Below are 24,562 nucleotides of genomic sequence, written 5' to 3' on the forward strand. Positions count from 1 at the left end.
CCACAGTGAACAAAAGGTATGTATGGAGAAAAAAGGGCACAGAATTTCAGGAAATGAACATCTCGCAAACGATTAAGCATGGGGGTGGATTAATCAGGCTCTGGGGTTCTGCTGCAGCCAATGGAATGGGTAACATTTCACGGATAGAGGAAAGAATGGATTCAATGAACTTTCAACAAATTTTCGATGCAAACATAACACCATCTATAAAAAAGCTGAAGCTGAAAAGAGGATGGCTTCTAGAAATGGATAATGATCCTAAGCACAAGTCAAAATCCACAATAAACTACCTCAAAAGGCACAAGCTGAAGGTTTAACAATGGCTCTCAGTCTCCTGATCTGATCATCATTGAAAATCTGTGGGTAGACCTCAAAATAGCAGTGCATGCAAGACGACCCAAGAATCTCACAGAACTGGAACAATTCTCCACGGAAGAATGAATGAAAATCCCTCAAATAAGAATTGAAAGACTCTTGGCTGCTACAAAAAGAATATTTACAAGCTGTGATACTTGCAAAAGGGGGTGCTACTAGGTACTAACCATGCAGGGTGCCCAAAATTTTGCATTGGCCCATTTTACTTTTTGTAATTATTAAAATGTAAAAGACGAAAATATATTTTTTGTTTTTGCTTAAAATACAAAGGAAACGTGTCATCCTTAACGTTAGGCCTTTTAGTAATAATTTCATCCACTGTATATGTAAATAAGCTGTTAAGGCTATGTGCACACGGTGCGGATTCTGCTGTGGAATTTTCCGTGCAGATTTTACTAAATCTGCAGGTAAAATGACCTGCGTTTTACGTGCAGATTTAGTGCGGATTTCCCCTGCAGATTTCTATAATGGAGCAGATGAAAAACTGCTGCAGAACTGCACAAGAGAAGTGAAATGCTGCAGTTTTAAATCTGCACCAAATCTGTGCGGAAAAATCTGCAGCATGTGCACAGCGTTATTTGCTTTACATAGCCTTAAATGATACTGTACATCACTTGCAGTTCTGCTGCAGTTCTGCAGGGCCAAATCTGCTGCAGAACTGCACAGAATGTGCACCGAGTGCACATAGCCTTAGATTATGGACCAGACGCAGACCTGGATGCAGAGCTGTGTGTAAGGCTATGTGCACACGCTGCAGATTCACCTGCGGGTTTTTCCGTGCGGATCCACAGGTAAAACCGCAGGTAAAGTGACCTGTGGTTTTCCTGCGGATTAGCCTGCGGTTTTGCCCTGCGGTTTCACACCTCTACTATGTTAAAGGTGTGAAACCGCTGCGGAATCCGTACAAACAATTGACATACTGCGGTTTGTAAAACGCAGCAAAACCGCGTGGGAAAAAACGCAGCGTGAGCACAGCGGATTTGAATTGCCATAGGCTAACATGGTACTGTACCATGTCTGCGGAACTGCTGCGTTTCCGCAGGGCCAAAAATACTGCGGAAACGCAGCAGAATCCGCAACGTGTGCACATTGCCTAATTATGAGAGCAAAGGGTCAGTCACTACTTGGTTTTATGTCTCCTTTAACTTAAAATGATCTCTGGAGGTAAATTCTCAGGGAGACCAGTGTCTGGCCCATAGATCGTAAAAGCTCATGTATACGTTAAGAAAAACGTAGATTTCTCTGGAATAAAACATTGGATCTCACAACTCAGTGTATGACTTTATTCAGCTTCCAATGACCTCCGTGCCCGTATAGACGGCCCAGGAGGGATGATCCTACTGACGGATGCCTTTTAAATAGAATTTGTATTTGTAAGTCCATAAAACAACATTTTAAAGAAAATCTGTCACTTACCGTACATGTCATTTTTTTCAACTTGTGCAAAAGCTGCTGTTCTCTAGGAAGAGTAATTTGGTTATTTATTTTTATTCCTGCACCTCTCCTCTTCTGGTCCCCCATTTCTTCTTTGTAAATCTAGTTTTGTTACAAATGTGGGTATGATTCTCAAGATTATTATTATTTATTTATATAGCACCATTGATTCCATGGTGCTGTACATGAGATGATACTGATATTGAAGAGCCGAGGATCATGAACCCTTGTCCAACATGACTAAGGTGGAAAAAATAAAAAGGAAGCAGGAGCCATATTTCCGGAACAGAGAGGCGCAAGGGACAATATGTATGGGACTTATATTTTAACGGCCTATAAGAACATAAAATGCGACAAATATACAAAGATAAAAATCATTTTATGAAAACATACTATTAAAAAAGGCAAATTATTGCTTAAGTGTGGCGTTTTCTTTTAACCCCTTACTGCCATGTGACGGACTATCCCGTCCATGTGCCCTGGGACTTAATTTCCAGGGACGGGATAGTACGTCACAGCAATCAGCGGCGCCCACGTGGTGAGCGCCGCTGATCGCGGCCGGGTATCAGCTGATTATCACAGCTGACACCCGGCACAATGTGTCAGGGGCGGTCACGGACCGCCCCCGACACGTTAACCCCTTGCACACCGCGATCAAACACGATCGCAGTGTACTGGGGGTTAAAGGGAAGCATTGGCAGGAAGGGGGCTCCCTCCGTGCTTCCCTGAGCCCCCCACAGCAGCGCAATGTGCAGCGCTGCTGCGGTGGTCTCCTTCCCTGCAGGTCCCCGAATCCAAGATGGCGACGGGGACCTTCGGGGGCCTGCAGGGAGCTGGCTTCCTCAGTGCCTGCAAAGCGCAGGCAAGAGGAAGTCTTTTTCAATGCCTGTGACAGATCGCTGATGTCACAGTGATCTGTGATGTGACAGATCAGCGATCTGTCACAGGACAGTGATGTCCCCCCTGGACAACCTAATAAAAAAAAAAGAGAGTGTAAAAATAAATCGCTAAATAAATAAAAAAAATATTCCCTAATAAATTAATTTTTTGGAAAAACAAAAAAACACAATAAAAGTACACATATTTGGTATCGCCGCGTCCGTAACGAACTGCCCTATAAAACTGTCCCATTAGTTAATCCCTTCAGCGAACCCCTTAAAAAATAAAAATGAAAAACGAAGCAAAAAATAATGTATTATCATACCGCCGAACAAAAAGTGCAATAACGCGCGATCAAAAATACGCATATAAATATCCATGGTACCTCTGAAAACGTCATCTTGTCCCGCAAAAAACGAGCCGCCACGCAGCATCATCAGAGAAAAAATAAAGTTATAGCTCACAGAATAAAGCGATGCAAAAATAATTTTTTATATAAAATTGTTTTTATTGCATAAAAGTGCCAAAACAAAAAAAGTGACATAAATGAGGGTATTGCTGTAACCGTACTGACCCGAAGAATAAAACCGTTTAATCAATTTTACCGCACGTGGAATGGTGTAAACGCACCAACCAAAAGAAATTCATGAAACGCTGGCTTTTGTTCATTCTGCAGCCCAAAAATCGGAATAAAAAGCTATCAAAAAATGTCACGTGCCCGAACACGATACCAATAAAAGCGTCAACTCGTCCCGCAAAAAATAAGACCTCACATGACTCAGTGGATCAAAATATGGAAAAATTATAGCGCTCAATATGTGGTGATGCAAAAACTATTTTTACAATAAAAAGCGTCTTTTAGCGTGGGACAGCTGCCAAATATAAAAACCGCCATAAATAGTAAATCAAACCCCCCCGTTATCACCCCCTTAGTTAGGGAAAAATAATAAATTTAAAAAAATGTATTTATTTCCATTTTCCTATTAGGGTTAGGGCTAGGGGTGTGTTGGGGTTAGGGTTGGAGTTAGAATTGGGGGGTTTCCACTGTTTGGGCACATCAGGTGCTCTCCAAACGCAACATGACGTCTGATCTCAATTCCAGACAATTCTGCGTTGAATAAGTCAAACGGTGCTCCTTCCCTTCCAAGCTCTGCCATGTGCCCAAACAGTGTTTTACCCCCACATATGGGGTATCAGCCTACTCAGGACAAATTGCAAAACAACTTTTGGGGTCCTATTTCTCCTGTTGCCCTTAGGAAAATAAAAAATTGGGGGCAAAAAAAATCATTTTTGTGGAAAAAAACATGATTTTTTTATTTTCACGCCTGGGCATTATAAACTTCTGTGAAGCACTTGGGGGTTCAAAGGGCTCACCACACATCTAGATAAGTTCCGTGGGGGTCTAGTTTCCAAAATGGGGTCACTTGTGGGGAGTTTCAATAGTTTAGGCACATCAGAGGCTCTCCAAACGCACGACACCCACAGACCATTCCATCAAAGTCTGCATTTTAAAACATCACTACTTCCCTTCCGAGCCCCGACGTGTGCCCATACAGTAGTTTTCTCCCACATATGGGGTATCGGTGTACTCAGGACAATTTGGACAACGACTTTTGGGGATGGAAGAGAAGACCACCTGCGCTCCCAGTTCTCTCACTTTCTTGCCTAAGTTTTCAAAGTCACTGCAGATGGTTGCCAGGTCGTTTCTGGCTGTGTCATTTGTCCCCACATGTATTAGCAGGAATGGTCGTCTGAAGAGTCCTGATATCCTGTCAGACACCACATTTCTCTTGAAGTTATATCCGGTCTGCAGATAGCGGCCTCTGTTCCTCTCAACAAGGAATCCCCCATGACCACCACTCTCAGTTTCTTCTTCACAACATTTTTTTCTCCATCCAGGAGGATTATGAAGGCGTACAAGGTTGCTGTTTGTGGGCAAAGTCTTATCCTGATGTATTTCTTCATCGTTCTCCTGCGTGTGCGTGAGAGCCTGGTACTGGTTCCTGAGCAGTATGGGTGCTGACTGCCTCACGATCCTCCTGCCTCTCTGGGTCACATGCTTCCATTCCTCGGTTTCTTCAGGTGCACTTCGAATTTCTTCTCTTTCTGTAACATGAAGAGATAATTCTGCTCTAAGAACTCTTCACCTTCCTTAATGATCTTCAACGTAGCTAACCTCTTCGAGATTTTGCAACTTTTCCTCCAACAGGGACACAAGCTTGCATTTGTGGCATGTGAAGTTTGGCTTTTCCACTGGCAAGTCTGTGAACATGTAGCAAGAAATGCAGCTCACCAAATGGCTCCTGGCCTCTTCCATATTGAAATTTCAAAACGATGAAAAATGAATTGTCGGCGCGCGGTTTACCGATTTCCTCTTTTCAGCTGCAAGGGCCAAAATCCAGTGATCGTTGAGCTCACGGAGACCCTTTACTTATCCCAGAAGGCACTGGGAATATGCAAATGATCTCCTCGGGACTCTTCCCCTGGAAGAGGTGTGTGATTCCATCGTGACAACTTTTGCTGTAATCAGCAACTTGAATCAATATTCCAAATAAATTCCAAATATGGCTTGATCTAAATAATAATAACTAGGTAGAGGCTACGACGTAGAATTTCCCATAAAATATTAACATCATGTAATTTTTTTTTTATTCGATTTAAACTGCCATTTAAACCTTGGCTGATTCAGTTTTGGGGAGGGGGAGTGATTGGCTTACTAAAAATCTGTATTTTTTTTCTTTTGCAAAAATGTAATGCACAGAAAGCTGCAGCAGTGGGTAATAATGAAAATGCAGCACCATTTATTAATTTTAAAGACTTATAAACTGCCCTAGAGACTCCTCGAAGGGGAAGAACATGTCTGAATTTCACCATTCAGTGCCACAGGCAGTTAGTGAGGGAAACTAAACAAGTACATCCCACAGGGAGAAGAAACGCCTGCAGCTGCCAATGACCTTACATACTGTGCTTAAGAATTTTTGATGTTGTAATTTGTTAATATTGTTTAAGACAATTCCTGTTTTAGTTTGTTCAGTAGTCAAGTACCTGATGTTTTCATGACTGCAATCAAAATACTTTAGGCATGCCTCAAGAACATGTAATTTGAAAACAAATTATCTATATAAAAAGTCAACATGCCATCAAAAAAGCTTTTGACATGTCATTGTGGCCTTCAAGAAGTTTTTATTGATGGGAGATCAGTTGCAGAACTAAAACAATGGAGCAGAAGCTTGAAGAGGCGGCTGAGCTGACAGTTGGCCCAACAGAAGGTCTGAAAGTCCATCTTCAGCTACCCCCTGAGGAACAGTGCGCTTGACTACTACCCCATTGTTTTCATCAGTGGGGGCTAGGTGCAAGTCCAAAGTTTTTTTTTTTTTTAAAAAGTACACTTACTTACTAAATAAAACTCAAATACTCATACTTGTGCAGTACATTGTATTTGCTTATCTGTGATAGCTGGGAAGCTCCAGTCCAAATCCCAATGTGCCTATTATCATCTAGAGTAATTTCTACTATCAGGTGGAAAACTTTGAATTTAAGGGGTTGCCAACAACATTGGTATTGTTGACCTATCCATAGGTGGCCGTTCTGAGTGTCAGACCATCATTAATCTGAAAAGCCATCCTAAGCGGTAATCAGCTATGGCGGTGGAGGGATGCAAGCACTGTATGGCAGAATAACAAACCTCCGTATATTGTTTATTAATATGTTGCAGAGAATAGCAACTCATCTCGTAATCCTGATACGAAATTAAAGCCTCGTGTAGGCCTTTGAGGCTGGCACATCAGGTCAGGAGAACCTTGGTCAGGCAGGGCATTGCAGCCTAAACACAGGTGTAAAATGAAGCTGTGTCACTACAACCTAAAGAGGATATTTATAAAATCAAAGTAAGCAACAATGTGTTAGTTACACATTTTTGCTTTGGATTTGGCTGCAGCTTTCACCCTACTCCATTTACTAAGCAATGAATAGGGCAAAAACTGCAAGGAAATTCTTAATAATAATGAGATTTTAAATCAGTACCATGCTTTCATTTTCGTGTAGATTTTTTCCCTCAACAAGTGAGTAGGATTTTGAAAAAAACTCATTTACTTGTATTGCACTCTAAACTGCCGTGGATCTGCGGTGCGGAATTCACAAAGCAAATCTGTGACAATCACCAAATTATGACGAATTTAGGATTGCAGACATGGCTTACAAAATGTGAAGAAGGACGCACCTGTCACTTTACAATAGATAATATTTAAAAAATCCTGCCCCCCCTCCTAATCATCACCTAGTCGGAGAAGATTCTGGGAGGATGCCAGATTCAGTCTTTGTTTAGAAATAAATCCTAATATACAGTAACTTTTTCTTCTTTAATAATTTTAACGTTTCTTAATATCTATTGATATTCCGGTCAGATACAAACCCCATGGCTTTTGACATACTTTCAAAAGACCACACACCTCTTCCTCCAGAAGTTCCCTGGAGCCCCAGTAAGGCATCCAGCACAGTGAATGGAACATCAGATGTGTGTAATGGAGAAACGTTAAGTCCGTTTTAGCCTGGCAGAAATGTATCTTTTTGTGGATGAGATGGGTTTAATTATTTATGCTTATTTCATTTTTAACACATATATTTGAAGTAGATATTACAAGATAGATCGGCATAAATGTTGGATAAGGTGTGTAGGACTTATTTAAAGATTGCCGTCTCCTCTTGCTGCAAAGCTTCGTGACCTCTTCAACCGTGATGCGCCTTTTTTTTCCGCCTTCAGCTTCTCAGCTACAATATATTCCCAAATATTCCCCGATGTGCTCATGCAACCAGATAGCACAGAAGAGATGCTGAAAAATCCAAGAGCGCGATCACAGGCAGATTTTTTTTCCGCCTCCTTCGCCTTCATCCTGCATAAGGAGAGGAGCTTACACTTCAAATGAGTAATTGGATTTTCAGAACTGCAAGTGGGCTTTCTTTGCCTGTTCAGCGAAGACGGGGCCACAAGGTAATGATACATCTGCCACGATGCAACAACCTGGCACGTCTACTGTCAAGAGTTGAAATCATAAAGGAATAAGCTGTCGTTAACAGCCTCTTGCCGAACACTGGAGCTGTCAGACTATTGTTTTCCCTCTCCGGTATGGGGGCTGGTGTGGGCTTACAAAACCTGTCAGCTCTGGAAAAATAAGCTTTTAACCTCTGATTTCTCCACTTCTTTATTTTTATTACTTCAGCCTCCTTCCGTGGGTCTTACCGTACAAAGCTTATAATTCCACATAGGCAATTAACGGCGCTAATAACAATAGAAGCAAAATGTGAAAATATAAAGCTTCATAAATGGCTTCCATCCTTAAGAAGCATTAGGACAAAAATAATTATAATTCTTCAACAGCTTAAACAGTATTTACTAAGAAGAAATTATACCTTTCCTTAACTTGATTTTACACAAATGATATATATTTTTTTGCGATACAGTGGAAAATATATATAATTAAAATTTCTACCTGCACAGCCAAAGCTAAGGGTTCTTGACCTATCCAAAGCAGAATTTCAATTAGATTGATTGTTAATAATAACGTGACTGAAGCAGTTTAGAATAACTACACTTTGCAGACATATCTATTTTTTTTATTGAGTGTGAAGATAGTTTAATACAAAAAAAATTAATTAAGTTTTTTTTTTAAGTTTCGAGATAAATTTAAAGTCAAACCTTGCGCTCGCCCATAAATAAAGTAATATAGCTAATTCAAATGTATGTCTTCCCAAGGGTAAATAATTATGAACATTGATGAGGTTGGTTTCTAAAATTTAAGCAAGTTCCAGTGAACTCTCTAAAAGCATAAGACGTTCTCCAGCAGTTTGCCGTAAATTGAAAAATCTAGCAAAGTTTATGGATGATAGTCAAACATTTGGGACAACCCCTTACAATATGGTTTAAAAGGAAGAATAAAAGTCATGGGATGAGCACAGTGACAAACCGCTATTACCAGGGTGTTGCGTTACAGGAAACTGGGAATCCCAGTATGGAGGACTTGGCTCAGAAATGTATTACTAACTCTCCTGCACTAACAAAGCATCGTGTCCTACTCACAGCTAGCAACAAAAATTAAAAATTTTCAAACAAGTCAGCAAAACAAGGACTGTTCAAACGAAGCACAAGTTGCTAAATTATTGTGGCCAAACAGTTCAGTGCATCTTACCACCTTCTTGTTTTCCAATAAATTACACCCTCCCTCTGACTCATGAAACGCCTGAGCTGTCAATCAATTAAGAGAAGGTCAGCAAGAGAATGAAATCAAATAGATGGAAAGGTACACTGAACTCTTCAGCCAAGCGCCAAGGGTGTGCCGAATTTCTGTGCTTGGTTTGAACAGTCATATTGTGCCGACAGACTCCTTTTATTGTAAATATTATTGATTTGTTTCATAAAAGTTTACATAATTTGTAAAATGTATGGACATCATAGAAGGGGGTTCTACTTTAAGTGAAATTGTGCTATTTACTGTCCATTCTTCTAAATAGCCCTCAGGACTTTCAACTGCTTGCAAGGCTGCTAAACTTACCTTAAAACTGAAAGAGGTACTCCAGGTTGGTACTCCAGGGAGATAAAAATGCATTTCAGTCTACAGTCTGCCCTCTAACCAAGAGCTTACCAATCATTGAAATGATTAAGGATCTCATTCTGAAATGTGTTCGCCATGTATCCGCACGGCTGCGACTTTTATATCGATGGAAATTTTATTTTTTTGAATAAAGACTTTATTTTATTGACGATTCGGATGCTGGATATTTCTCTCTTTCTTGGCTCCTTCCTGTGGCACTGCAGCCATCCCTTGGCTTCCGGAGTTGTGAGCTGGCTTTCCTTGCTTATATACAGTATGACGTTGTAATGGCTGATTCAGTACTTAAATTTAATATTACAGGTTCTGCACACTAAATTCTGTGATGGTATGTTGATCCAGGGAACTAGTCTGATTGCCATATGGAGTCATTAATTAATTTTTCCCCTAATATGGAGATTTTAGGGTCTGTTCCATGCAGTTTTTGACTCTCTCTGGTTCAACATGTTAGGCTATAGGTCAAACTCTATGAACTCAAAGGGAGTCTGTCTCCATATTTGATCTATCTAAATTAATATGTGCATACAGGTTATAGACTACTGAAAACAGTCCAATCTGTGTGTCCCATATCAGATGCCTTGTTGCTGAGAAATCATCTTTTATCACTTGATATAATTACCTCTTCCAGGTTCTGGGGAGGATGTGACCTGGAAGATAATTCTGCCCCCAGAGCTTATTTTACATGAAGGAGAGTTACCAGTGTGAGACAAGTAACCAGCACAGAACTAGATAAATTAAATTTGTCTTCTTTCAAACACATTTTCTCCTTCTCTCTGAGCACCACTGTATTATAACAATATTGCAGCCCTGTCTGTCTGTGAGATGGAAGCTGAGAGGAACCTGCAGATATGTCCGGTATAATCACACACAGCTCTGTAGTGAGCAGGACAGCAGAGAGCGGCCATCTCACCGGTAACTCCCCTTTATATTTATAACAAGCTCTGGAGGCAAAGTTATCTTCCAGGCACCATACTCCCCCGAGCCTGGAAGAGGTCATTTATAAAATAAAACGATGAAACATGGATTTTTGTGAGTACTCACCGTAAAATCCTTTTCTCCGAGATGCTCATTGGGGGACACAGGTACTGTGGGTGTATGCTACTGCCGTCTGGAGGCTGACACTAAGTATACAAAAAAAAAAAGTTAGCTCCTCCTCCGCCGCATACACCCTCGCCCCGATTGTGGGCGGAAACCAGTTTAGTGCAACAGCAGTAGGAGAAAACAAAACAAGTTAGCCTTAACGCAGAATACATATTTCTGAAAAAGGACCACCCTACCTTTTTAAAAAAGGAATTATACTACTTAAATAAACAAGAGCCAACTGGCTATCAGGGTGGGTGCTGTGTCCCCCAATGAGCGCCTCGGAGAAAAGGATTTTACGGTGAGTACTCACAAAAATCCATGTTTCTCCTTCATCTCATTGGGGGACACAGGTACTGTGGGACGTCCTAAAGCAGTCCCTGGGTGGGAAGTCAACTCACCGCTCCAAGCCACATGCCCTCCTGTTTAAAGGTGCGCCACTGCCGCTTGGAGAACTTTACTACCCAAGCTCGCATCTGACAAAGCCTGAGTATGCACATTGTAATGCTTAGAAAAAGTATGCAGGCTGGACCAGGTTGCCACCTTGCACACCTGCTCTGCCGAAGCCTGGTGCCAAAGCGCCCAAGAGGTGCCCACTGCCCGAGTAGAGTGCGCCCCTATCCCTGTTGGAATCGGTGTGCCTCTAATACAGTAAGCCTCTTGAGTAGTTAGATGAATCCATCTGGCTATGGTCGACCTTGAGACTGCGAGCCCCTTCCTGCGCCCTTTGGGGATCACAAACAGCGAGTCTGTCTGGCGAAAAGGTGCTGTCCTCGACACGTACCTCCTGAGCGCTCTCACTAGGTCCAACGTGTGGAGCGCCCTTTCCACCCTATGTACTGGCGCTGGACAAAATGAAGGCAAAACAATGTCCTCATTAATGTGGAAAGAGGACACGACCATCGGCAGAAAGGGGGGAGCTGGTCTAAGGACTACCTTATCCTTGTAAAAAGTCAGAAACGGTGCTTTACAAGATAGGGCTGACAACTCCGAAACCCGCCTAATGGAAGTTATGGCTACCAAGAATACGACCTTCCTGAAAAGATATGATAATGAAATTTCTTGTAACGGCTCAAAAGGAGCTTCCTGCAGGACACCCAGGACCAGGTTAAGATCCCAGGAGTCTATGGGCGCTCTATAGGGGGGCACCAAATGGGAGACCCCTTGGATGAACGTCTTGACCTGCATATTAGTAGCGATCCTTTGCTGGAAGAGGACTGACAAGGCCGATATCTGTCTCCTAAGGGAGCTCGGGGCCAATCCTGTGTCTAGGCCTGACTGAAGAAAAGCCAGGATGTTGGGAACCGAAAAAGACAGTGGAGCAACCCCGTGCTCTCGACACCAACGAAAGAAAACCTTCCAAGTGTGATGGTAAATTCTCGCCGAGGAAGGCTTCCGGGCGCTAACCATTGTAGCAACCACCTCACGCCCAAACCTCGCCTGGGTCAGAATCCATGATTCAACGGCCATGCCGTCAAACACAGGGCCCCTGTGTTCGGGTGGCAGATCGGCCCCTGAGACAGTAAGTCTGGCCGTTCCGGCAGACGTCAAGGAACGTCTGCGAGGAGCTGCACCAGATCCGCGTACCATGCCCTACGGCGCCATTCTGGGGCCAGCAGAATTGCCGGAACCCCCTCTGCCTTGATTTTTCTGATGACCCTCGGAAGCAGCGGGGGAAACAGGTATGGGAGCCGAAACTGGCTCCACGGTAGGACCAACGCATCCACTGTGATTGCTCGCGGGTCTTGAGACCGAGCGACAAACACGGCTACTTTGGCGTTTTCCCTGGAGGCCATCAGATCCACGTCCGGAGTTTCCCACCGTTGGCAAATCTGCTGGAAGTCAAGGATTTCTTGGAGATCGAATTAGCCCGCCATAGCCTTAACCACAAGGCTCTCATAATGGCGATTGCATTCGCCGCCGCTAGTGCTGCGCAATTCGCCGTATCCAAGGACGCATTGATTAAATAGTCACCTGCCATCACGATCTGACCTGCTATCTCAGACACTTCCGTCAGCAGGTCTTTATCCTGTAGGACCTTATTTAAAGAATCTGACCATGACATCATGGCCTTGGCTACCCATGCTGCCGCAAATGAAGGAGAGAGTGCTGATCCTGATGCCTCATACACCGAGCGGGTTAAACTTTCTATGAGCCGATCCGTGGGGTCTTTAATAGAAGAACCACTAGGCACCGACAACAAAGATCTCGAGGCCAGGCGTGACACTGGGGGATCCACAACCGGAGATTCTGCCCATCTCTTACAGTGCTCTGGTGCAAACGGATATCTCGTTTCTAGCATTTTCTGGCCCGAAAAACGCTTGTCTGGATGTTCCCTGTGTCGCTGGACTATGTCCTCGAACTCTGGATGAGTGCTAAATACTCTATGCAGTCTCCTGGTCTTCTTAAAGGATACCTTATGATCAGCTGTTAGAGAGACGTCCTCCTCAATACCCAAAGTCTGATTGACCACTTCAATGAGACTGTCTACCGTCTCCCGACACCCCGGGGTATCCAGGTCCAAGGATTCCTCCCCGTCATAACGTGAACTCTGCTTGCTCCCGGAAAATGGTGATGGTGAGCGAGACGCCGCAATCACGGATGCCGAAGCACCGGAGGGGCCTGGAGACGCAGTGTGGGTTCTCTTCCTATGCGTCTGCCTAGAGAGAGTGCGGCCCCTGCAGGCTGGAGGCCCTTGTGAGGTGGATGAACCCTCCCCAACAGGCGAGCCGTCATCTCTACCCCTATCCGGGGCCTGAAGGGTCTCAATCGCCTTCGTAAGCGAAACCATGGACCGAGAAAGTGATAACGCCCATTCCGGGGGATCCAGACCCCTGGGCTCCGTCGCAGGGGAGGGCTCCTGGGCGCGTTCGGAGTCACAGGCTTCACATAATTTAATAGTCTGCGCTCGTGGGAACATAACCCCACAGGAAACGCATGCGGCATAAAGGAACGTGTGCGTTTTTCCTTTCCCAGACATAATGCTGCTTAGGCCCACTCTTATGAAAGTTCGAGGGGAAAGGAGGAGGAGGAGGGTAACCCTCAAATGCACGTAGCGTAGCTCCGGGACGGGGTCGCACTTACCCTGCTCCTGTGTGTCCCCCCTGCGCTCGTGGGTCTGCCTCCGATGCGCTCCTTCACCTCTGGGTAGGCTGCGAGTGTTTCTTCTGATCGAGGCCTACCCTGCTCTGAAGCCGGGGCCTCAATTTTATGCAGCGCCCGCCCTAGTCACGGGGGGCGGCACCGGATAAGACGTCGCGCCGGGGGGCGGGACCCTCCACCCGCGGCCTAGGCCGAAGCCGCGGGCTAAATTAGACCCGTCCGCCCGCTCGAGCGCAGGCGCCCCCACTAGCCCAGCGATACGGATCCCCCACGCTGCTCTCCTGCATCCGCTGGCGGCGCAGGTCCGCGGGAGAGCCTCCCGGACCCCGCCGCGCGCAGGTACCCGGAGGGAGGTGGGGAGACGAGGAGGTGAGGAGAAGAGGAGGAAGAGAGGACGGAGAGAGAGGAGGAAGGGAGAGAGGAGGAAGGGAGACAGGGGGAGGGTGCGGAATGGTGCTGCAGATAGCAGCCTGGCCCACTATGCCCGAGGAGCTGCATGGCCGCTGCAATCGCAGCTGCTCTGATTATTATTGGACTCTACAGGGGGGTCCATCCTACAAAAACGCTGCCCAGAGCCCTCCCCAGCTCCATACCTGCATCATGGCCTTTTCTACCCATCACTCGGTAGCGGCACCTGGGGTATTTGATTTTAGGACGGTGCAGGCACCTTAGCTCCGTCTGCCCTGCAGGGGCGAGGAAAGGGACCGTCTGCCGCCATGCAGCACCGCCGTCTTGTGTTGGTGGAGCAGTGGGGGCCGCACAGACTAGTCTTGTGCCTCTGTGCAAGCCCATGGTTTCAATACCTAGGGGTGGACAGGGCTAAGTCTGGCATAATGTCCCACATCGCGGGAAAGGATACGTGGAGGGACACTCGCACGTGTTCGCCCGTCGATGGTTTGGGGAAATCAGATTCTTTCAATAGGATGTGTTGCCCCTGTCTCATTTCCATAAAATAAAAAAGAAAAATAGAAGTCTGGGGAAAAGTCCCAGATATGTCCCTCGGTGCGGGAAAGTATACGCGGAGGCGATACTCAATGCGTGCTCGCCCGTTGATGGTTTGGGGAGATCGGACCCTTTCAATAGGATCCGTCGCCCCTGTCCTCTTCATAGCAAGAAAACCACAAAAAAAAAAAATATATATAGTCTGGAGAAATCCAGACTGCGTGTGCCTCCATAGGACAATAAGCAAAAAACTGGTTTCCGCCCGCAATCGGGGCGAGGGTGTATGCGGCGGCGGAGGAGCTAACTTTTTTTTTGTATACTTAGTGTCAGCCTCCAGACGGCAGTAGCATACACCCACAGTACCTGTGTCCCCAATGAGACGAAGGAGAAAGATGAATTATCAGCAACAACACATCTGATATGAGACACACAGGTAGGACGATTTTCAGCAGTCTATAACCTGTATGCCCATGTTAATAGTTTAGAGAGGACAAATGTGGTCACAGATTCACTTTACGTCTACTTTTAACCTTAAAAACAATGAAACTATGTTCAGCAGCCAGATGAACACCATTTCAAAAACTAGAGTTGCACATAATGGCCCATTTAGTGTCAATTAATGAACTCAATCCTTCAATTATTAATTTTCAAAAGATAAAAAGCACTTTTTGGGCAAAGTTAAACAACTTTACATGTCCTCCTGAATGTGCAAAGGTTGTTGTATTCTAACTGTAATTGGGGGCTGTCCTTCTGGCGTGATGGACCACCCGATACATGTATGCACAGACCCGCCCGTTTTCATTTGCAGTTTTATAAATCTGGAGACGGATTATACACTTACCTCCATTGCTTTCTTGATGTAAGGTATTTGTGTCCCGCTGTTTAGATCCTCATTTATTATAAGCCTTCGAGCCCACTGTCCTGCCCTCACCACACCGCTGCCATGGATTAACACCAGCATTTTGTCTGCATTCGTCAGTGCATCTTTGCTCATAAAAATAAAACTCCTGGGTTCATTATCAGCAGCATCTTTCTGAAAAAAAGGAACACATTAAATTTATATATCCACAAGTTGGTAAGGAAAATTAGGTTAAAACGAAAGGGTTTGTCTGGTCCAAACAGAGAAGTCTGCAGTCACTTTGTGCGACTGCAGACTTCTGAAACTCCCCAACGCAAGTGCTGGTTTCCGATCCGGGACAGGAGGATGTGTATGAGTTATACATACTCCCAGCCAGTGGGTGAGGAAATACACTTGTATCGAGTGAGGCCGTGGACGTCCAGTGACGCAGCCGGCCAGTAGGCGTGGCCAACCAGAGGGTGCGGCCTCGCTCCATGTAAGTGTGTGGAGAACGAGGCCGCACCCACTGGACGGGAGTATGTATAACTCATACATATCCTCCGATCCCAGCTCAGAAACCAGACAAACCCCGCAGCACACATTGTGTATGTTGGGGGGGTTTATAAGTCTGCAGTCAGACATATCAGTTTGGACTGCCCAGCCCCTTCAATAGTATTTGAAAACTTTATAGACATTTTGGGGTTTTAAAACAGTTATTTATAGCACAATGTAAATAAAAAAAAAAAAAAAAAAAATTTGACATTTGAATTCAGATATTCCAGGAAAGGCCAGCGTGCGCTACTAGGGCTTCCACTCCGGCCTGAGTGTGTCGTGACTCTGCTAGATCACAAATTCACTCCATAGCAATGAGGCATATGTGACCTGGGGTAGCAATCTTTCAAAAAAAAAAAAAAAAGTAGCACGGGAATTGATGTCTATACCACTAAGGGATAGCAATGAGTCAACCGAAAGTTAGAAGTTCTGCGTTTGTACCGGACAGTTAATATGAGAGAGATAAGGAGATGATTTTTTTTTTTTTTCTTACCAAGGCCCAAAGTTCGGGTCTCCATTGCTTTCAAAACAGCTCGTGTTCTGGTTCAAGTTCTGGTGCAGCTTGGTACTCTAACTGAACTTTGGAATAAAATATGGGTTGGGAACCAGAACACACTATATTATATATATATATATATATATATATATATATATATATATATATATATATATATATATATACACACACACACATACATATATACACACATATAACTATTGGCTTGAGAAAGGATTGCCATATCTGAAACGTCGCCACGCCACTAGGCTATTAAACAGTTCACACCACTACTATTTTGGTGCGGATTTTTTTTTTTTTTTTTTTTGCTATTATCTAAGGACAGTGAGGTGTCCGGAGAACCGTGCACCACTCTAAGGTATTTTGTGCTGCTACTATTATTTTTACACACACATACATTATGTATATATATATATAACAAAAATTAAGAGATCACTGCACAGTTTTATAAAAATCAGCTTCTCTACATGTCTGACAGCCATTCCATTCCAGTGTCAGTTGAATTCCAACCAGAGTACACCTCATTCTACTTAATGTACTTCTGATTAGGGGGATCACCTGAACCAAATCTTATTTAACGAAGGAAAGTATAAAGAAGCCTGCTGTGATGTTCACCAACCTCTTGCAATAGGACAAGCTGGATGGCAAAACAAGTGCTAGTAATATCCCAAAAGTAATAGGAATGAAAAAGTAACTTAACCATGCCAAAAGGAGTTAAAAAGAAAAGTCTTGAGTGAGGAAAAGAAGGGCTCAATTCTGGCTTTACTAGCAGAGGGATACAGTGAGCGTCATGTTGCCTCCATCCTTAAAATTTCTAAAATGGCAGTCCATTACAACAAGGTCAAGCAGGAGACATTGGCAACAACAAAGCTACAGGCCAGCAGAGGGCAAAAACGACTCTCCATTGACCGGAATTACTGTCATCTCATTCGAATGTCACTCAGCAACCGCAGGATGACATCAAGTCACCTACAAAAGGAATGGCAAATGGCAGCTGGGGTAAAGTGCATGGCAAGAAGAGTTCGTAACCTACTAGAGGCAGGGTTCAAGTCATGTAAAGCTAGACAAAAGCCTTTCACCAATAAGAAGCAAAGGAGAGCCAGGCTGAAGTTTGCTAAAAGACCATAATGATTGGACCATAGAGGAGTGGAGTGAGGTAATCTTCTTTGACGAGTCTAATTTTCAGCTTTGCCCAACACCTGGTCATCTAATGGTTAGACGGAGACCTGGAGAGGCGTACAAGCCACAGTGTCTTGCACCCACTGTGAAATTTGGTGGAGGATCAGTGATGATCTGGGGATGCTTCAGCAAGGAAGGAATTCGGCAGGTTAATCTTTGAATCAAGTATGAATCAAGACGCATTCAAGGTTATCCTGGAAAAACAATTGATTACTTCTGTTCAGGCAATGTTCCCCAACTCTGAGGACTGGTTTTTCTAGCAAGACAATATGTCATGTCACAGAGCTAGGTCAATCAATGTGTGGACGAATAACCACCACATCAAATCCCTGTCATGGCCAGCCCAATCTCCAGACTTGAACCCCATTGAAAACCTCTGGAATGTAATCAAGAGGAGATTGGATAGTCACAAGCCATCAAAGAAGAACTGCTTAAATATTTGTTCCAGGAGTGGCATAAGGAAAGCACTCCAAGGTGCATGAAAGCGGTGATTAAAAATCATGGTTATTCCACAAAATATTGATTTCTGAACTCTTCCTGAGTTAAAACATCAGTATTGTTGATGCTAAATGATTATGAACTTGTATTCTTAGCATCATTTGAGGTGTGCAAGCAACGCATTTTTTCATTACTTTCACCATTTCTCATTTTTTGAAAATAAATACAAAATTTAATGCTTGGAAATTTGAAGACATGTCAGTAGTTTATAGAATAAAAGAGCAATTTACATTTTACTCAAAAATAATATATATATTATACGATTTTGCCATGTCGCTAATGCATAAAGCACTTTTCCGTCCTGTTCATACACAAGTCATCACCTTCACCTTCCAACCTTTGTTTCGACTGGCGATGCACTGAAGATTACAGACCTGCTTAACATTATTTTGTTCTCTACACAACAAATTATTTCCTGACATTTTAAATTTCTCCATTTAGAGGTCCTAATTAAAACTTCATACAACAGCAATTTGTCTTTTTACTGTGGTAATTCATTAAACAAAGCTTTCACTGAGCAACGTCCATAAAGGTCAGGGCTGAGCACAACCTTGCTTTATCGACAAATCAACCAATAATGCATTTAGTCCTAAGAGCAGCAAGACTACATAAAGCAATTTGTATCTATTAAACCCACACAGAATCAGGTGGGCTAAGAAACCTTTTGAACTTTAATCTGCTCTTTAAATCCAAAATAGAAAACTTTCAAGATTCAAGGGTATTTTACCACGAGGAGGTCACCGCATAAACATTGGTTTTGTAATAGGGACGACGAGATTTTACAAATGTGAGGCATCACGTTACTCAAATCTTTTCCACCATAGATGACGACACGGACCAGACAAGAAGACATCTTAGGATCGGCAATATATAAGACCAAAGTTCATACTTATATGTTATTTAAAAAATAAATATTAACTTGCTGCTCAGATTGGTTGCTGCATAAGTTCCTTAAGGAGTCGAGCAACTACAAATTTTTATCTTATATAGAAGCAAAAGTTCCACTAAAAGAGGCACGCACAGAATAAAAAAAAAAAAAAAAATAAAAATAATATCGACAAAAAACAGGTGCAAATGCAGTAGTGAATTGGGCCCACAGAGTGCTGCTGCTAAATTCTCTTGTTTGCATGTTATGCAGTCGTACCAGCTTACATCTGTTCACATTTGCTTTATTCTGTTCAAAAGAGCTGGTAAGTTTTTTTCTTCCTCCTATGTATTCTGTTGGAGATGGTAACTGCATCCATTTTTGGTTGAACACTCCACTGATCAGTCCCAGGCTGATTTTAATTAGCGCTGAATGCCTACTGAACCTTTAAAAGTTGTAGGCTTTTGGTTCACAATAGGAATGTCTGATAAATATCAAATCGGGGTCCCATCAGATAAAGGTACCAGTTGTGGCTTTGGGGAAAACATGAATTGACTAATTTGTGTGCTAAGCATCTTCATTTTTATAAGTACATTCTATATACCAGTAATGCAGTCCAAATTTCACATATTCAATGTTTTGAGGTATATCTATTCACTATACATTACAAAATTCACCAAATATAGTGGAAAAAGCTTTTTCGGAGGCGCTTCCCTATAGTAGCTGGAATCCCAAAAAGACCTTGATTCTGGAACAGTCTCCAGGTGGCGTTCCAGAATAACAGTATTACACTTGCGTGTTTACAAATAAAGTGAACCTGTCACCTGTTTTGGCCACTGCCACTGCCTTTCAGGGCTTATCTACAGCATTCTATAATGCTGAAGATAAGCCCCCGGTCCAACCTGAAAGATAAGAAAAATTACTTTTATTATACTCACCCGGGGGGGGGGATCGGTCCGGTGCGATGGGTGTCACAGGTCCGGGTCCGGCACCTCCCATCTTCTTGCAACTCTGCCCTCCTGCTTGCTTCATCACTCCCTGGCATTGCGCTCCTGCACAGGCATACTACTCTGTCGTGTTGAGGGCAGAGCAAAGTACTGCAGTGCACAAGCACCGGGAAAGGTCAGAGAGGCCCAGCGCCTGCGCACTGCAGTACTTTGCTCTACCCTCATCAGGGCAAAAAAGTACGCCTGCGCAGGAACGCGATGCCAGGGAGCGATGAAGGAAGCAGGAGGGCGGCGGCGCAAGAAGATAGGAGGTGCTGGACCCGGACCTGTGACACCCATCGGACCGAACCACCCCCCAGGTGAGTATAATAAAACTTATTTTTCTTATCTTGCAGGTCGGATTGAGGCCTTATCTACAGCATTATAGAATGCTGTACATAAGCCCTGAAAGGCAGTGGCTGCATCTTTTAGCAGCCACAAGAGGTGACAGGTTAAAAAAAATATTTTTAGAATAAAGCTAAGCGCCCATGTACTAACATAAAAAACTTTTAAGGCTGTGTGCCCATGTAGCGATTTTTAAGCGTTTTTGCCGCGATTTTCGGCGCGAAACGTTTAAAAATCGTGTAGAGAACGCCCCCCCATGCATTCCTATGGCATTCCGCACATGCTGTGCTAATGCTGCGCTTTTTTCCGTGGCGGAATCGCATCGCGGAAAAAAAAAAAATCGCAGTATGCTCATTCTTTTGTGTGGAATCGCGAAGAATTGCCACGATTCCACACCCATAGGAATGCATGAGAATCGCTTACTATGCCCACCATGCGCGAAGTTGAGCGTCTCATGTGCGGTTGGTACCCACGGTGTGGAGGAGAGGAGACTGTCCTCCAGGCAATGGGTACCATACCCCTGTAAAAAAAAAAAAAAAAAATCGGGGTATATTTACCTTCCGACGTCCCGCACTGCATTCCCGGCCTCAGCGTTCCCAGTAATGCCTTGCGGCAAGGTCCTGTGATGAGGTAATCTCCCGTGACTCTAGCGGTCTCATGAGATCGCTATAGCAATGTGAGATCAACGTCATCACAGGTCTCGCAAGGCATCGCTGGGAACGGGAGCGCCGCTGAGACTGTGTGGGACTTCGGAAGGTAAATATACCCCGATTTTTTATTTTTTTTTATCATTTTTAACATTCTATCTTTTACTATTGATGCCGCATAGGCGGCCTCAATAGTAAAAATCCGGTCACACTTGTCAAACACTATGTTTGACGAGTGTGACCAACCTGTCAATCACTTTCCAAGCGATGCTTCAAATCGCTTGGAAAGTCCTTGAATATCGCACGCGAAAATCGCGAACATAATCGCGGTGAAATCACGCGGGGAAAAAAACGCGCGATTTCTGGGAAGGAGTCCGGTTTTTAGTGTCCGGAAAAAAACGCTACATGGGCACATAGCCTTAAAAACACAATGCGCTCCTGCTCTGAATAAGCCATCCTCAGGTGTATGAAGTGATGTGGCATATGGGGAGTTTTATATACAACCCCGTCAGATGTGGGTGAGGTTAAAAACAGGTTATGTGTATATATATATATATATATATATATATATATATATATATATATATATATATATATATATATATTAGCTGAAGAGCCCTGCGTTGCCTGGGCATAGTAACGAACTGTGGTTAGTTATAACATAATGATTATATTGCACATAAAAACCGTGCATCTAATCCTATCCTGTGTGATACTGACTGCTGAGCCGTGTATCTAATACTATTCTGTGTGATACTGTGTGCTGAGCTGCGTATCTAATCCTATCCTGTGTGATACTGTGTGCTGAGCTGCGTATCTAATCCTATCCTGTGTGATACTGTGTGCTGAGCTGCATATCTAATCCTATCCTGTGTGATACTGACTGCTGAGCTGTGTATCTAATCCTATCCTGTGTGATACTGCCTGCTGAGCCATGTGTCTAATCCTCTCCTGTGTGATACTGACTGCTGAGCTGTGTATCTAATCCTATCCTGTGTGATACTGGGCTACCCCTGCAGTCTGTGTCAGAGGGTGGTCTGTGTTGGCACGGTAATAAATTGTGTTATTTCGAGCTTTACAGAAGGACGATAACACCATAGAAATGATAATAATAATAGGCCTCAGTTACCACAACTGTCTACAAAGAAAACTGTTGCTGATAGCAACCAATCACAGCTCATTTTTCATCTTTTAAACAGCTCTGGGACAGCGTGGCGAGTTTTGAGTGGCGACTTTTGTGTTTCGACTTTTATGTGGCGAGGTTGGAGTATGTGTGGTGAAATATGTGCTGAGGGTGGTATATGTGTTGAAGCACGTGGTAGTGTGTGGCGCATTTTGTGTGTGTGTTCATATCCCCGTGTGTGGTGAGTATCCCATGTCAGGGCCCCACCTTAGCAACTGTACGGTATAGACTGTTTGGCGCCATCGCTTTCATTCTTTAAGTCCCCCTTGTTCACATCTGGCAGCTGTCAATTTGCCTCCAACACTTCTCCCCCATTATGTAGATAGGGGTAAAATTGTTTGGTGAATTGGAACACGCGGGGTTAAAATTTCGCCTCACAACATAGCCTATGACACTCTCGGGGTCCAGACGTGTGACTGTGCAAAATTTTGTGGCTGTAGCTGCGACGGTGCGGATGCCAATCCCGGACATACATACATACACATCCACATTGAGATAATTATATATATATATATATATATATATATATATATATATATATATATATATATATATATATATATATATATATATATATTTTCATATGTAAAAGCTTGGGCACCCCTATTAATGTTAACCTTTTTTCTTTATAACAATTTTGGTTTTTGCAACAGCTATTTCAGTTTCATATATCTAATAACTGATGGACTCAGTTATATTTCTGGATTCAAATGAGGTTTATTGTACTAACAGAAAATGTTCAATCTGCATTGTAACAAAATCTGACCGGTGCAAAAGTATGGGCACCTCAACATAAAAGTGACCTTAATATTTCGTAATTCCTCCTTTTGCAAAAATAACAGCCTCTAGTCGCTTCCTGTAGCTATTAATGAGTTCCTGGATCCTGGATGAAGGTATTTGTGACCATTCCTGTTTACAAAACAATTCCAGTTCAGTTAAGTTTGATGGTCGCCGAGCATGGACAGCCCGCTTCAAATCATCCCACAAATGTTCAATGATATTCAGGTCTGGGGACTGGGATGGCCATTCCAGAACATTCTAATTGTTCCTCTGCATGAATGCCTGAGTAGATTTGGAGCGGTGTTTTGGATCATTGTCTTGCTGAAATATTCATCCCCTGCGTAACTTCAACTTCGTCACTGATTCTTGCACATTATTGTCAAGAATCTGCTGATACTGAGTTGAATCCATGCGACCCTCAACTTTAACAAGATTCCCGGTGCCGGCATTGGCCACACAGCCCCAAAGCATGTTGGAACCTCCACCAAATTTTACTGTGGGTAGCAAGTGTTTTTCTTGGAATGCTGTGTTTTTTAGCCTCCATGCATAACGCCTTTTTGTATGACCAAACAACTCAATCTTTGTTTCATCAGTCCACAGGACCTTCTTCCAAAATGTAACTGGCTTGTCCAAATGTGCTTTTGCATACCTCAGGCGACTCTGTTTGTGGCGTGCTTGCAGAAACGGCTTCTTTCGCATCACTCTCCCATACAGCTTCTCCTTGTGCAAAGTGCGCTGTATTGTTGACCGATGCACAGTGACACCATCTGCAGCAAGATGATGCTGCAGGTCTTTGGAGGTGGTCTGTGGATTGTCCTTGACTGTTCTCACCATTCTTCTTCTCTGCCTTTCTGATATTTTTCTTGGCCTGCCACTTCTGGGCTTAACAAGAACTGTACCTGTGTTCTTCCATTTCCTTACTATGTTCCTCACAGTGGAAACTGACAGGTTAAATCTCTGAGACAACTTTTTGTATCCTTCCCCTGAAAAGCTATGTTGAATAATCTTTGTTTTCAGATCATTTGAGGAGCCCATGATGCCACTCTTCATAGGAGAATCAAATAGGAGAACTACTTGCAAGTGGCCACCTTAAATACCTTTTCTCATGATTTGATACACCTGGCTATGAAGTTCAAAGCTCAATGAGGTTACAAAACCAATTTAGTGCTTCAGGAAGTCAGTAAAAAGTAGTTAGGAGTGTTCAAATCAAGAAAATGATAAGGGTGCCCATACTTTTGCCCCGGTCAAATTTTGTTTAAATGCAGATTGCACATTTTCTATTAGTACAATAAACCTCATTTGAATCCAGAAATATAACTGAGTCCATCAGTTATTAGATATATGAAACTGAAATAGCTTGTTGGAAAAACCAAAATTGTTATAAAGAAAAAAGGTTAACATTAATAGGGGTGCCCAAACTTTTACATATGACTGTATATACACACACACAGACACATACATACATATACACACACTGTATATTCACATACATACATGCCTGCATATCTCAGTATATTTGAATTGTAGCATGTTAAAAAAAAAATTGTCAAATTGATTTCTGTTCAAATATACACATTCAACCTAGAAAAAGAAACTAGAAAAAGAGAGAAGACCTCCCGAAACAGGTCATCTCCCTCTCTGTACAAATCCAATTCTGATCAAGTTGGAGTTGGGTTCATAGCAATCTATTAGATTCCTCTCAATGCATCACACTGAGAACAGGAACAAGTTAAGCCCTCGTTACACATAGCGATATCA

General features: G+C 43.3%; 1 protein-coding gene across 8 annotated transcripts in view; it reads right to left on the reverse strand.

Annotated features, from left to right (window-relative positions):
• ARB2A (ARB2 cotranscriptional regulator A) overlaps positions 1-24,562 on the reverse strand; it is a 663,887-nt gene that overhangs the window by 534,794 nt on the left and 104,531 nt on the right. For all 8 annotated transcript variants that reach the window (XM_073587607.1, XM_073587648.1, XM_073587558.1 and 5 more), the window contains one exon: positions 15,256-15,447. In XM_073587607.1, coding sequence (XP_073443708.1) covers positions 15,256-15,447 — 192 coding nt within the window. The remainder of the gene's footprint in view (positions 1-15,255; positions 15,448-24,562) is intronic.

This window comes from Dendrobates tinctorius, unplaced genomic scaffold (assembly GCF_039654945.1).
Source record: "Dendrobates tinctorius isolate UK_male_01 unplaced genomic scaffold, ASM3965494v1 ptg000003l, whole genome shotgun sequence".
Lineage (NCBI taxonomy): Eukaryota > Metazoa > Chordata > Amphibia > Anura > Dendrobatidae > Dendrobates > Dendrobates tinctorius.